Source organism: Colletotrichum scovillei (assembly GCF_011075155.1).
Source record: "Colletotrichum scovillei strain TJNH1 chromosome Unknown Contig00010, whole genome shotgun sequence".
Lineage (NCBI taxonomy): Eukaryota > Fungi > Ascomycota > Sordariomycetes > Glomerellales > Glomerellaceae > Colletotrichum > Colletotrichum scovillei.
In genome coordinates, this window is record NW_023336268.1 from 668,873 (window position 1) to 683,422 (window position 14,550).

Below are 14,550 nucleotides of genomic sequence, written 5' to 3' on the forward strand. Positions count from 1 at the left end.
CATGGAATGCTCTTTTGCGAGAGCTCACGGGATCCAAGGCCGCGCACTGAGAGACCGGCCGCCCGGGCGTGTGGCTCTGGTGGACAGTACCGATTTTGACACATTTGCCTGCGGTGAGTAAGACCTTATGCCTTGTTGAAGGCTATTGCCATCGGGTTTGGCTGCTTTGACTTGGCCTTTTGAACCTGGCATCCGACATGGCTCATCTTGGATGGACTCTGTAATGCGCTGCTTTCTGCTTCATCCTTTCGTGCCCTCTCCCAAGTCCCAATCCAACCGGGCCGGTCATGTTGGGTAACACAGAAAAGTATGATATGAGGTTTGGAGAGACGTCGGGTGCCCGCTCCGACACTTGGACCTCGAACGAAAAGAGGTACCTCGCAAGGTATCCTTACGAATAGAGGATGCGAGAGAATAAAAAAAAAATTGCAAGAAAAATTGGAAAGTGTACCGCTGCTGTGTGGATTGAAGAGCCTCGAATAGCCGTGACATGTAAAGAGAGGTGCAGATACGTACACTGGTAAGTCTCTTGTACCTGCTTTCGGTCTTTCCCACGATGCCTTTTTGCAGAGAGAATAACCGAGAAAGGACGGCACAGAGAAGTACGGATACATCCAATGGGAAGAAGTAAGGTACCTACGTACTGTTGGATACGTACCGTTGGAGGGCATCGTGGCCTCCCCAGTGGATGTTTGAGGTCTTGGTGGTTCCTTGGTGCCCCAAGTGCCCCTCCATTGGCGCATGTGATGTGCCCCATGTGGCAGCTCCCAGGCCTCACTTGCCTCAGCTTCTGCCCCAGCTACCCAGCCGAAAATGTCGCCTTACGCCGTCAGGTACGATGGGGCATACGGCTGCGATGAGGGTGAAGCAAGTACCTTTTTCACCTGTACCTCTATCCCAGACGGACAGGCGGACCCAGGCCCGGGACGGTCGCACTCGCCAACACCACCACCGCCGCGCCGCCTTCGCCGCCAGGTACCGCAATACTTACGCAGTAGTACCTACCTCCATCCGTACCTACATACCTTACTTGGAGAAACTTGAGAAGGAATACCTAGGTAGGTACCTTCCCGCCTCTCTCTTCCCTCGAGCTGTAAGCCTGTGATCCAATCAGCAAGGCTAATTGGAGTCTGCTGCCTACCCGGAACGGCTTAGCCCAGTTTCTGTTTGGTAATAGTTCGCCATTTGTGCTGCGGGTGAAGTCATCATCGTGATCCAACTCGTAGTAGACACTGGACGAGAAGCCACGGGAGCTTCATTCGAAAGGGCGAGAGCTGCAAGGATGCATGTCGACGTGCTTCCCCTGGAGGCCCTGTAGGGTGGAAAATATGCAAAATTTCCTTCACAACGTCTCCCGCCTTTTGCGAGTCACCTGCCCGGCCAAGGGGGGTGTGTGTGTACATGGAAGAAGGGACTTGGAGAGACGTACTCTTGTAGAAGGGAATTAGAAGAGAGGAAGAAAGGTCAACTGGGAAAAGAATGGCCGGCATTGATTTCTTGTAGTCAGAGAAGCATTCGTCGTCGTCGTCGTCGTCGTGGTCAAGTCATCAAGTACCTGTGAGTATAAAGCTTAGAGCCGGGCCTCTTGGATCGTGAGTTTCTCAGTTCCTGATCGACTTTGCTTTTTCCTCATCCTCACCTTCATCCTCGTCTCCTCCTCCCCCTTGCAAGAGCCTCAACTAAAGCTCGAGATTAAACAGCTTCACCCAACAAGCACCGTTTACCCGCTTGCTGTTACTCTTTACCTACATCCCTCCCTCACGCTCTGTCTTCAATCCTACTGGCCAAAGAAGACCTACCTTATCTCTCAATCTCTGAGCCACCACAAAGGTAAACAACATACACACGCAGCTCTCCGTCATTCTCTTCACCAATCCCTAATTGCTTCCCTCACCGTGCCCGCCTATGGGCTCCCTATCTCGCGTCAGCCACACACCTGTAGTACACAGCCCAGCCAACAGCCGTCAGCCAGCTCTCTCAGCAACCGGCCCGGCGGCGTGGTGTTCTGTTGTGTCTCCCCCAATTGCTGCCCTCTTGCTTGTGCCTTTCAAGTTTCCACCACCCCAGGCCCGTTCACAGCCCTGTGGCCACGGCTGCTACGACCTTGTCCGCCCGCCTTGCTGCTATTTTCAGCTGAAGGCAGCAAAAACCGAGTCGATACGGGAGCGCTAACTCTCACTCAGTTCAGGGTCCCTTATCTCTCAGAAGCCCGCCCCTCGGTGTTGCCACATCCACATCTCACGAAGTCACAGACTGAATTCCTGGTATCTTTTGCTGAACCAGGATCTGGATCTGACGAAACAACTTCTCTCACTCTTGATTGCGATCACTTCCTTCTCGAATCCAGCGAGAAAGATTCCAGGCCCCTCTTGGCCGCAGGTCGCAACCCCACCGGCATTCCATCCAAGGCCAGAACACCTCTGACCCAGACGTAACCGATCGACCCAAACCCGGTCCTCGATTTCAGTTCTTCACCCCCCTGGTGCCTGAGCAATACTCACCGAAAAGGTACCAGCTACCAGCGAATTGACCCCAAGCCGGTCGGATGGCTGTGTTGCCCGGGATTCCCATCATCCACCTTTACGTCAATTGACGCATTTTTGATCACCCTCTTCTTGTTCTCTCTGACTCTCGGGGTTGTAACAAACACAAGAGAAGAAAAAAGGTACATTGGCTCCCCCGTACCTGAAAAGCTGAATAAGATTTGTGCCCTGCCTTTCCATATTACAACAAGTCACGGGCAACAGCTTCCACAATTCCAATACGGGACGTCCTGCTGACCACTAGTCGCGCTTACAAGGAAACTCCCTCTCGCTCTGCCCGCGGTTGCTTTCCTCTTTACACAGGAAAACACGTATATATCGGCCTCTTTCTAGGTTTTGAGATACCTCGTCCTCGAACCTTTCCTGCCACGCCCACGCCCCCCTTCTTATCATCCGCTGCCTCTTTTCATCCCGTCTTCATCTGTCAAAAAACAGCCTGTTCTTGCCATTGGCTTGTGAGACAACCCACGGCTCCTTTATCATTCACCACCACCACAACCGTCAACAACAAAGCTCAGGCCAAGCACCTTACCGTCAAAGTGCCCCGCCGGATCACCTCTCCGAGACTTTGACATCAGTCACTCACCTCGGCTTCACCTACACCAGATTCCACGTCCTACATAACAAACACCACGCCCCGCGATATCTGCACTCCTCCCCGGAAACAGACAGCGTGTCTCTCATCCTCTATCTTTTCCTTATCCCCCTATACCGACCAACCAACCAACAGTCGGCAAGAAGCAGCTATCCGAGCCCATTGTTAGCTCTGCATCTGCTTTCCTACCTGATCCCGTATATCTGAATCGGATCAGCATCGCGCTAGTCTACCGAAGACGCAAGGTACGCCCGTCCGAGTTCACCTTCCCCAACTCCAAATTCCCATGCCCTTTCACCTCTCGTTGGCCCCCCCCTGCCCATCCCTTATCAGTCCGCCCATTGCACGAGCCTACGGCGGTGAAGCTTCAATGCTCCCGTTGCTCTCTCGATTCCTACCTTTGCGCGCGATTCCATTTCCACAACACAGCACCTCTGCTCTACCTTGCGGGCCCTGTACAATTCCCAGACCGCATTGTCCAGAGCAAGAAAGCCTGCTCTAGATCCCCACGACCCATTACCGGTCCCGGTTCTCGCAGTCAAACGTAACGGGCGCTCGACAAAGCTGTCCTGCCAGCAGTCTGACACTGACTCACAAACATCATGTAACTTTTCCTGGTTGCTGCGATGCTTCGTTGTCCCCGTCAACATACTTAGACCCTGGGGTCGCCCATCCTGACACTCGTCTTCCTCTCCCTCTTCACCACAAAAACGTTTCCCGCCATAATCACGCTGCTTCATCCTGCCATCTTGTTGATTCGCTCCTTGCCACAATGTTGGCCTTGTGAATCAATACTGACCTTCCTCCCATGGATAGGTATTCTTCAGAGCCAGACCCCCTCGAAGAAATCACCGACATCATGGCGACCGCCGCTCCTCCTCGTAACAAGATGCTGGGCCAGGTTCAGGCCGACTCAGCAGAGAGCAGCCGTGGCCCCTCTCCCCAGCCAACACATTTCAGCTTGCCCATGGCTTCTCGCTCAAATGGCAACGGCCACAGAGTTTTGAGGTCAGCAACTGTTGGCTACATTGCGCCGACATTTGTTGGCAAGCAAGAGCAGATGGAGCAGGGTGAGTTTGTTGTTGTCCAGGAACCAAGTCTAGGACGCCACTAACACGCGCGAAACTAGTCAAGGAGCTCATCAAGAACAACGGATGGATCCCAGAAGCTCTGATTGAGGAGCAAGTCACATGGTTCTACGACGAGCTCGGCATCGACGATGTCTACTTCAAGATTGAAGTTCCCGAGGTCATTGCCAGCCAAATCACATCTCTGTACGCCGCCAAGGTGGCCGCCTTCGCCCGCGAGGATAAGCGCGAGGAGATTAGACTCGACATGGAGGCGCATGACCACGCAATCTACATCGACACAAGCGAGCCCGGCAGAACGTCCATTGCTGGACCCCGCTACGAACAGCGCCTCGAGGCCAAGTATCTTGACCACGTTGGCAAGACCAAGTTCCGTGTAGAGACCTTCCGCTCCCCTGGAGTTCTGGGCGCATCACCAACCTCCAAGGCCACCCTGCGATGCTACTTTGTCTACCAATGTCTCTTCAAGCAGAGCCCCGAGACAACGGACCCGCACGAGACCCGTTTGGAGGTTATCGCCGACAACGGTTTCTTGCAGAAGGCCACCAACAACACCAAGCAGATCTACCAGGAGATCATCGATCTCGCGGTCAATAGAACTGGCCCCGTCATTGAGGTCTTCGACATTGAGGGCTCTCCTGAGAAGCGCTTGGTCATTGCCTTCCGCTCTCGTACTGCCCGTGGCCTTTTCTCGGCTCTCAGTGACCTGTACCACTACTACGGCGTCACCAGCTCCAGAAAGTACGTGGAGCAATTTGCCAACGGTATCACGGTCATGAGTATCTACCTTCGTCCCGCTATGAACATTGAGGGCAACTTCCCATCATTGGACCAGTCGATCCACCAGATCACCAAGGAGATCTCCCTGCTGTACTGCATTCCCCAGAACAAGCTGCACTCTCTCTTCACTGCCGGTGAGCTGAGTTTGCAGGAGACCGTCTACGGCCACTGCGTCTGGGTTTTCATTCAACACTTCCTGAATCGTTTGGGTTCTGAGTACATCTCCCTGTCAGAGATTCTGGACCCCAAGAACCAGGCTCACACAGCACTTCTGTCCAAGCTGAAGCGCCGTTTGAGGACGGAGACTTTCACTCCCGACTACATTCTGGAAATCATCCAATCGTACCCCGGGCTTGTCCGCGCCCTCTACGCTTCTTTTGCCTCGGTGCATCTTGCCGTCGGACCCGACTTTGACCGTCACTTCATCGCCCCCACCCCGGCCATTGAGGTCTTGTCCGATGCCAAGCTCAAGGAGCGCATCACTCGCGATGTTTCCAACGAGCACGAGGAGATGGTCATGACCGCCTTCCGCGTCTTCAACAACGCCATTCTCAAGACCAACTACTTCACCCCCACCAAGGTTGCCCTGAGTTTCCGCCTGGATCCCTCTTTCTTGCCTGAGATCGAGTATCCCAAGCGTCTCTACGGCATGTTCCTCGTTATCGGCGCCGAGTCGCGCGGTTTCCACCTGCGCTTCAAGGATATTGCCCGCGGTGGTATTCGCATCGTCAAGTCCCGCAGCAAGGAGGCTTACGGCATCAACGCCCGCAACCTGTTTGACGAGAACTACGGCCTGGCCAGCACCCAGCAGCGCAAGAACAAGGATATTCCCGAAGGCGGTTCCAAGGGTGTCATTCTTCTTGACCCCAAGATGCAAGACCGCGCCGAGGAGGCCTTTGAGAAGTACATTGACAGTATTCTCGACCTTCTGCTCCCTGCCCAGACTCCCGGCATCAAGAACCCGCTTGTGGACCTGTACGGCAAGGAGGAGATCATCTTCATGGGACCCGATGAGAACACGGCAGAGCTCGTCGACTGGGCTACTGAGCATGCTCGCGCCCGCGGCGCACCCTGGTGGAAGTCATTCTTCACTGGCAAGTCGCCTAAGTTGGGTGGTATTCCTCACGACACTTACGGCATGACAACACTGTCTGTCCGTGAATACGTCAACGGTATCTACCGCAAGCTCAACCTTGATCCCTCGACCGTGAAGAAGATGCAGACCGGCGGTCCCGATGGTGACTTGGGCAGCAACGAGATCCTTCTCAGTACTGAGAAGTACACTTCCATTGTTGACGGATCTGGCGTTCTCGTCGACCCCAACGGACTTGACAAGCAAGAGCTTCTCCGTCTTGCCAAGTCACGTTCCATGATTGTCAACTTCGACATGTCCAAGTTGTCCAAGGATGGGTACCGCGTGCTGGTTGATGACAACAACATCAACCTGCCCACTGGAGAGTTTATCTCCAACGGCACATCTTTCCGCAACACCTACCACTTGCGCGATACTGGTCTCACCGACTCCTTCGTTCCCTGCGGTGGTCGCCCCGAGTCCATTGACTTGATTTCGGTTAACAAGATCATCAAGGACGGCAAGTCGACCATCCCCTACCTGGTTGAGGGCGCCAACCTCTTCATCACTCAAGATGCCAAGCTCCGTTTGGAGGAGGCTGGCTGTATCCTGTACAAGGACGCCAGTGCCAACAAGGGTGGTGTTACGTCTTCGTCCTTGGAGGTTCTTGCTTCGCTCTCATTCGACGACGAGAACTTTGTCAAGCACATGTGCCACGACGCCAAGGGCCAGGCTCCTCAATTCTACAAGGACTACGTCAAGTCTGTCCAGGCAAAGATCCAGGAGAACGCCCGTCTCGAGTTCGAGGCCATCTGGCGCGAACACGAGCAGACCGGTGTTGCCCGCAGCACCCTCTCCGACAACCTGTCCAACGCCATCACCACCTTGGACGAGGAGCTCCAGCACTCCGATCTCTGGAAGAACGAAGCCATCCGTCGCTCGGTTCTCCAGGACGCTCTCCCCAACCTTCTTTTGGAGAAGATTGGTCTCGACACTATTATCGAGCGCGTCCCCGACTCTTACTTGCGCGCCATCTTCGGCAGCTACCTCGCCTCGAGGTTCGTCTACCAGTTTGGCAGCCAGCCTAGCCAGTTTGCTTTCTACGACTTGTAAGTTTCCCGCCGTCCTTCAATTCACTGAACATGATTCTAACCTTCTACTTAGCATGGCCAAGCGTATGGCGAGCGTCAAGCAGTAATCTCTTTTTCGATTGCTTTTTGAATCAGGCGTGTTTCTGTTTTCCCTGCATGATAATGGGTATTGGAGAATTGGATAAGTGATTTCGTGCTTCCTGGCATATACAAGCATGGGTGGTGCGAAAGAAAAGACAGAGAAAAAGGGGCATCATGATACGGCAAGAAAAAATTGAGCAAAGGATCACAGTCCACCGCTTAGATGGTGTGGATGAATTGCATACTAATAGGAGTTATCGGGCATGGTTATCACAAGGTTACCTGATGGTCAAGAAGATCACAGCAGTTATTCAATGAGAATTTTTAACCTCAGTTTGGTGCTTTTCCTGTCTTGATACTCACGAGGTCGTTACTTATGCTCAGCTTGAATGTGTTTCAGCAGTTCTTCCCACGTTCCTGGCACTCCTTGTAGGGCGCGAGTTGGTATAATTCACGCCGCCTGCTGATAGACGCGATGCAGGCTTATCCGGCCGCACAAGTGTGCGAATGGCTCATTGCGTAGTTACCGCTACAGGGTAGTAGTTTATGGCACATCTTGAACCATTGTAAACTATGTAGACGGCCAGGTGTAGTCTCCATCCAACTGTATGAATCAAAAATATCTCGTCCCAAAGGACGCGCGCGGTACGAAGACAGCAGAGAACGAATAAAACCTCAAGTTTAAGCCAAAGAGATGATTGTAGAAACACCAAGAAGACCAGGTCATGTCGTTGAAATGAAGATTACATGAACATGCAGATCTACGTCCACGCCCTCTCTCTCTCACGCCTACCTTTGTACAATACCCTCCCCCTTCCTCCTCCCCAGTCAGTTTTCCATACACTACCGGACTCAGTGTAGTGTATCCAAACTGTCGGGACGGCCCCTGTGACCACTCGGTCCGTTCCGAAGAAGGGGGTGGGCTGATTGGAAGATAGGTATGGCGAGGACCGGCGGGCGTGGGGGTTCGTTCCCATATAAGTACACACCCATTTCCATTCCCCCCCACGGCCCTGCGCGGGTCCCCGGAGATCTTTGAATGTGGGAGAGGGAAGTTTTCGGCGTTTTGCTCCGATGCGGGCGGAGCCGATCCGGCTTGAGATCCGAGGGCTCGGCAACATGTTCTTTCTTTCTCTTTTCTTTCTTCTTTTCTCTCCAAGTGTATATCTGGTCATGATCGTGGTTGATCTGGGTGACGATGGTACAGGTATAGAGGGAGCACTGGTTATTCCAAAGTGTGTCTGTCCATTTCAATGCCACTGATGTAAGTTTTCTAGCTTAGCTTCAGGTCCCTGAATCGAGGCATATGCCAAAACATTGCAATCTTCTTTTTCCCCCGTGAAGTCTAAATCCATCCCATGACGACCTTGTACCTGATTAATATAGTTCCCACTTCTAAACACCTCCAAACAAGATATACCGCCGGGGGAACGGGTAGCACGCGAGAAATTGAGCGGATGAGTCAAACACATGGACGCAAGACTCTAGTGCGTCTCGGCCCACGCGCGGAACCACTCCAAAGCCTCGGGATTGGCGACGCTGGCGTTGGTCTTGACGTCCATACCAGAAAGGATCTGCTTGACGGCCACCTCAATCTTCTTTCCGTTCCCCGTCTTGGGGATCCCGCCGCCAGCCTCCTCAATGACACCGGGAACATGCCTGGGACTCAGCTCCCGCCGGATAACGCTCTTAATCTTGCCCCTCAGCTCGTCATCGAACGCGCGGCCCGCGACGGGGACGACGAAAAGGCACACCGTCTCGTCGGCGTCCGTGGCGCGCCGGCGCCCGACGCAGACGGCATCCTCCACCTCGGCGGCGAAGAAGCGCGTGAGGATGTTGTAGATCTCCGCCGACCCGAATCGCACGCCCGCGGGCTTGAGGACGCCGTCGGAGCGGCCGAGCATGACGAGCGAGCCCGTGGCCGGGTTGGGGATCTTGATGAAGTCGCCGTGGTGCCATACCGCGCCCTGCGCGCCGCAGACGTCGGCGAAGCGCTCGAAGTAAGCGGCCTTGTATTTGCTGTCGCCGCCGGTGCCGAAGAAGGTGAGGGGCTGGCAGGGGAAGGGGCGGATGCAGATGAGGTCGCCTGGGTGGGTTGGGTCCGGGAGGGGGTCGCCCGAGAGGGAGTCGACGGCGCGGATGGCCATGCCGAGGCCCGCGCACTGGATCTCGCCGACGCGGACGGGGAGGAGGGGGCAGGGGGCGCCGAAGAGGGAGATGATGTCTGTGCCGCCCGTGATGGAGGCGAGGTTGACCTTGGCGGGGAAGGCCTTGTAGACGAAGGAGAAGGTGGAGGGCGGAAGGGGGCTGGCGGTGGAGTAGATTGCCTCGAGGGCGGAGAGGTCGATGCCGGGCTCGTTTACGGGGTAGACTGCGTTGGCCTCGAGAGCGGTGAGATAGGCGGCCGAGGTGCCGAAGTGGGTGACGCGGAGGTCGGAGAGGAGGCGGGGGAGGGAGAGGTGGCCGTGGGGTTTGAAGGGGGAGCCCGAGTAGAGGACGAGAGTGGCGCCGACGGCGAGGGCGGAGACGGACCAGTGCCACATCATCCACGAGGTTGTGGTGTAGTAGAGCATGCGGGACTTTGCGGTGAGGGAGCCGTGGAGGGCGTGTTCCTTCTTGTGCTGGATGAGGGTGCCGAGGGCGGTGTGGACGATGGCCTTTGGCAGGCCGGTGGTGCCGCTGGAGTAGAGGATGTAGAGAGGATGTGAAGGGGGGAGCTGCTCAAACTTGAGAGGCTCATCGGGAGAGCTTGGGTGAAGATGTTAGCAGGATGCAGTAAAGAGGCTTCTGGTGAGCTTTTCTAGGCATTGATGATGACTTACCTTTGGAGGAACGACTCGTACTCATCAACTGCAACGCCCGTTGCTCTCAGGCCGTCAATGGCAAGGTCGCATGCCACATTGTTGATGACAATCACGAGCTCGAGGCCCTCAGGCATCAGGGCCTTGACAATCTCCTCCGTCTTGTCGGTACTGCTCCACTCCTTGCCGTTGTACACGGTGCCGTTGTCGGCGAAGAGGACCTTGGGCCCGATCTGCGCAAGACGGTCCAACACTGCGCTGACACCGTTGTCGGGGCTAATGCCTGTCCAGATGGCGCCAACAGAGGCAGCAGCGAGAGCGGCAATGATGGCCTGGACGTGGTTGGATACGAAGCCGGCAACAATATCATTGGGCTTAACGCCGTGAGCCCGGAGGCCGGCGGCGCATCGGCGGACGGCGTCTCGGAGCTCGGCCCATGTTGTGGAGACGGAGGGGCCGAGTTCGGTGGTGGTGATGGCTGCGACGGATGTGGGGTCGACAGCGACGTTGGCGGGGAAGAGCAGGTTCTCGGCAAAGTTGAGACGGGCTCCTGAGAAGAAGTCTGGACGCGGGTACATGGGCGCATTGAGCGGCAGGACCTAAGGGGGTTGGCCCATCGGGCCGGATCAGCTAATGGTCTGGGAAAAGTGAAATTGAGGTGATCTTTGGAGGGGCAGCACGGGCGCCGGTATAGGAGGGGGAAGGCGTTGAGATGGGCAAATCGGCATTCCCATGGGCTAGACAATGGCTCATGGCATGACTCAATTGCTCGGGGATGATGGTCATGCAAAAGCTGTATGCCATGACCACATAGCTGTCCGCCTCACTCGAGGCAGTATCAAGGTTCTTGATGGGCGTCCTGACGAGGGTTCAAGACACTGGTGAGGACTATGGATGGCATTGGCGACTTTGTTGGTGTCTCCCTCTGGCTGTTGCTCGCTGTCTCTGGCACTCGCGTAGAGTTTGAGCCCTTCCTCTCAGACTGATGTCACACAACCTCCTTCCCTTTTACCTTCTGCCTGCTATCTTTCAAGATTGGCAGTCAAGGCGCGCCAAGCATGAGTAGGGCAAAAAGAGGATGAGGTTGAGTTGAGGTTGGGGTGAGTTGACGAATAGCATTGGCCCAGCGTACCTTGTCGAACGGCTTAGAGGCGGTGATGCCCACAGAATGCCAGACCTCCTCCCAGAACTCTGCCACGTTTTCGACGGACCACTTGTAGAGACCGGGGTAGTCTGCCAGTTCGAGTCCATACTTTTGATTCACCCGGAGAAGAAACGCCCACATGGGAGTCGAGGTGGGGTCCGGGTGCCGCCAGAGCTCGTTGCGCGTGACACTGGTGATGGTCATGCTGGGCGGATTGGATGAATTGGAGGGAATTGAGATGATGAGAGACGGAAGAGGCAATCGGTGCTCTCAAAATAGGACCTAGACGTTGGGTATCACGGCGACGATGGTGGTCACGTTAAAAAGGGGGAAGAAAATGTTTTCGAAAATTGTGTGCAGCAGCGCGCCAAAGTGAGAGTCGAGAGATTCCGGCCGGAGTGGAGGGAGAAGAGTTGGGCCGTCGCAATCCGAGGATGCAGTTCCGCAGGAAGATTCCGAAAAAGGGTTGAGGACGCAGCACCAGAACAATCTGCTGGACCGGAGTCCGGGGGTGGGGGTGGAATCTGCTGCACCGCACATCGGCGAGCGAGGGCAAGCAGCTCATCGTCAGCTTAGTCTGCTTGGTCCAATCTCCACATCAACTCTTCTTTTCTCAGATACTGTGTGTGGCCAGCTGACTGTGCTTCCGTTTCGCATTGGAGCTCGGTCATGGCTCGTTGCTCGCCTGTTCTTGTCTTCGGAGAACCTTTGACGAACCTCGACATCTCAAACATCGCAGTTCATGGACGCTCTGCTGAGAACGAGGACCGTGGTGAACTGTGCTCTGCCTTAGCTAAGGTACCCGTGGACCATGGACAGTAGTCGTGCCGTTTGACGCTGTACCTGCATCTGGGTAAAAAAAGACTGGTACGACGGGCGGGCGAGCCTGTAGTGTACGGAGTAAGCTCTAGAACTAACAACACAGCACTTGCAGACGCTCCCCACAGTCCAGCTCATCGAGGCACATGAGGCTATGCAGGGCACACCTTGGCAAGGACCTTCACGGCTTCAGGCACTTGAGCGAGGCGTTCATGGCATTGGGAACCCAGAGACTCGCCCATTCCGCTCTTTGGCTGGTGCACCAATGCGCCCCCCTCCTCTACCCTCCCCTTCGATGCGTCTCGTTGGACTCGATCAGTGTTGCGCTATCGCTGTCGCTTCATATCGATAACGTTGTCCAAGCGGACTGGGAAGACGTCTCAGATCGGGACCCAATGCTGGGGAGAAGCCTGCAAGCCGACGGGCCTCAATCAAAGTTGGTGCAGTGACAGCTCACACAATCCCACAATCCCACAGTCGAGGACCTTGTTACACGGGTAAACAAGCACTACAGACGGGAGATTGTGTGAAATGTCATTGGCCGCGCCCAAGATTCCTAGTATCATAATATGGCGAAACCGCAACACGCGATTCGGTCATCGAAGAGATCGAGATGGCTAACTAATGTCACCAAAGCCTCGGGAGACTAGCCGATATGCCGTACGCTGCAGGTGGGTCGATGACTGCTATTGAAGATTGAAGGGTCGCGGAGAATACAAACGTGGAACAGAGAAGCAACGGCATATCGTCAAGCCGTTGATGGAAATTCAAGTCTCGAATTAAATGACCATTCGTGCTGTCGTATCTCGAGCTCGTGTTACCTAACGTTGTGTCCCAAGTCAATCGGAAAAAAGCGAGACATGTGCTGCGCCTCTGGTTCGTTCGACCCATTGCCAACTGGTCATCCGAGCGCCTTGGTTGCTTTTCTCTCTCTTTGCCTTTTGCAACGTCCTGCTTCCATCGCCAAAGTCGAGGGCGCCCTGTGCACGCAGAATATAGTTATGCGATGGGGTCTCACGTAGAAACTGTTCAGCCAAGTGAGTGCCTTGACTTGCTGGGGTCAAGTTAGTTGTTGAACCGTCGGTGAAGCCGACTGGCAGGGCAAACGATGCTCCATTGTGTCCAAGGCACTAGTGGACGAGGGTATTGACAACAGCATTGAGTTGGGCAGAGATGGGCCAGATAGCTGTATGCATTGTGTCGAATGCATTGCCGGAAAGACACGTCCAACGCAACTATTTTGGTGATAACGTCACTTTGACCCTTCCACGGAAGTCATCAGACGGCGTTAGGTGAGGAGGAGGGCTGTCGACAAGCATGGGAACAAGGGGGTTCCATGGTGAAGTGCTTCGCTGGCTCAGCAAGGCTGGCAGGCGACTCAACTTGGAACCATGGATAGGGCGGCGGGAGGTGAAGGTGAATTTTGACTGTTTGACCAAAGGCGGGCCGTTGGACGATGAATTGTGCGACGACAGGGTCCGGTAGTGGTAGCAATAGCCGGGGGAGAACAGGTTAACGGCACTGGCGGGAACTTGGAAGCTCTTTAGCTCAGCTCTTCCCGTCATGCACAGCAGAGCTTGGGACGTGGAGCAGTGAAAGCCTCGCGGGATCTGCGTAGGCTGGGCTAGTGCAACATACCGAGGGTCGCATTTTGATGACATGGTCGGGTAGACGAAGAAGCGGATGACTATGCTTCGAAGCAATGCCAATGCTCAATGGCGGCATGGCTTGATGCTAGAGCGGTTGCGAACTCCAGAGCATCCGAGAGCGAAGGCGGGTGAGGGAATCTTGGTCCTTGGAAGAGGGACGGCGACTGCAGAGAAAGAATTGTCCGATCATCAGTCATCGAGAGTCCGGTGCGTCCGTCTCGGCCGTGTCGTCCGGGCAGCCTGTCAGGCTTCGATTCGCCCCTCCCCCTTTTCCCGCGCGTGATCTGATGGTTGCTTCCTGCTTGCTGCTTGGTGCCAATGGTTGACTGGATGGATGCCGAGTTGAGTAACGCGCCGGGGCCAGACGGGATTTGCCCAACAGCCGAGATCACATTGGATGGGTGGATATGGTAGTGGATCAAAGATGCAGCGAACGTGGTTCGGCCAGAGCAAGGCAAGCCGCAAGCCGCAAACCGTAAAATGAGGTGAGTTGTTAGTCGCGAAGACTGGCCGGAGCATAGCAGACAAGGTTGTGGATATCAGGTAGGGTACGGAGTATTCGTAGTGTCGCTGCTTGTAGAAGGGCCCGCAGAGGGGGTCTGACACTTGGACATTGGGTGAAAATCCAAGAATAAGGATGATTAGGAGCCAACAGTTGTAAGCCTCGCTTGACTGTCAGAGGCAAACAGCATAGTAGGCATTAGCGGTTGGACCAGGGACCAAGTGCTGGTGTGTGTGATATGTGCGTGTGTGATATGTGCGTGTTCGAGAGAGCGATCATCGTGAGTCTAACAGTAGGAGTTCTAGGCGAGGTACGGATAGAAAGACAGGCCAATTGAAGGCAAGACAAGAACGAAAGAAAGGACCGTGCAATAGAAAGACGAACA

General features: G+C 55.0%; 2 protein-coding genes across 2 annotated transcripts; one reads left to right on the top strand and one right to left on the bottom strand.

Annotated features, from left to right (window-relative positions):
* The first annotated feature begins 2,597 nt into the window (after positions 1-2,597).
* HER10_EVM0009709 (NAD-specific glutamate dehydrogenase) lies at positions 2,598-7,558 on the top strand. Its single transcript, XM_035483105.1, has 4 exons — positions 2,598-3,742; positions 3,955-4,208; positions 4,268-7,187; positions 7,243-7,558. Coding segments are annotated over exons 1-4 (3,210 nt in total). The 5' UTR covers positions 2,598-3,740; the 3' UTR covers positions 7,277-7,558.
* A 742-nt stretch (positions 7,559-8,300) lies between these two features.
* Positions 8,301-12,035, bottom strand: HER10_EVM0000870 (acetoacetate-CoA ligase). Its single transcript, XM_035470637.1, has 3 exons — positions 11,184-12,035; positions 10,073-10,650; positions 8,301-9,998 (listed from the first exon to the last, which is right to left on the bottom strand). The coding sequence occupies exons 1-3, from the start codon at positions 11,397-11,399 to the stop codon at positions 8,735-8,737; spliced, it is 2,058 nt and encodes a 685-aa protein (XP_035327557.1). The 5' UTR covers positions 11,400-12,035; the 3' UTR covers positions 8,301-8,734.
* Positions 12,036-14,550: the final 2,515 nt, after the last annotated feature.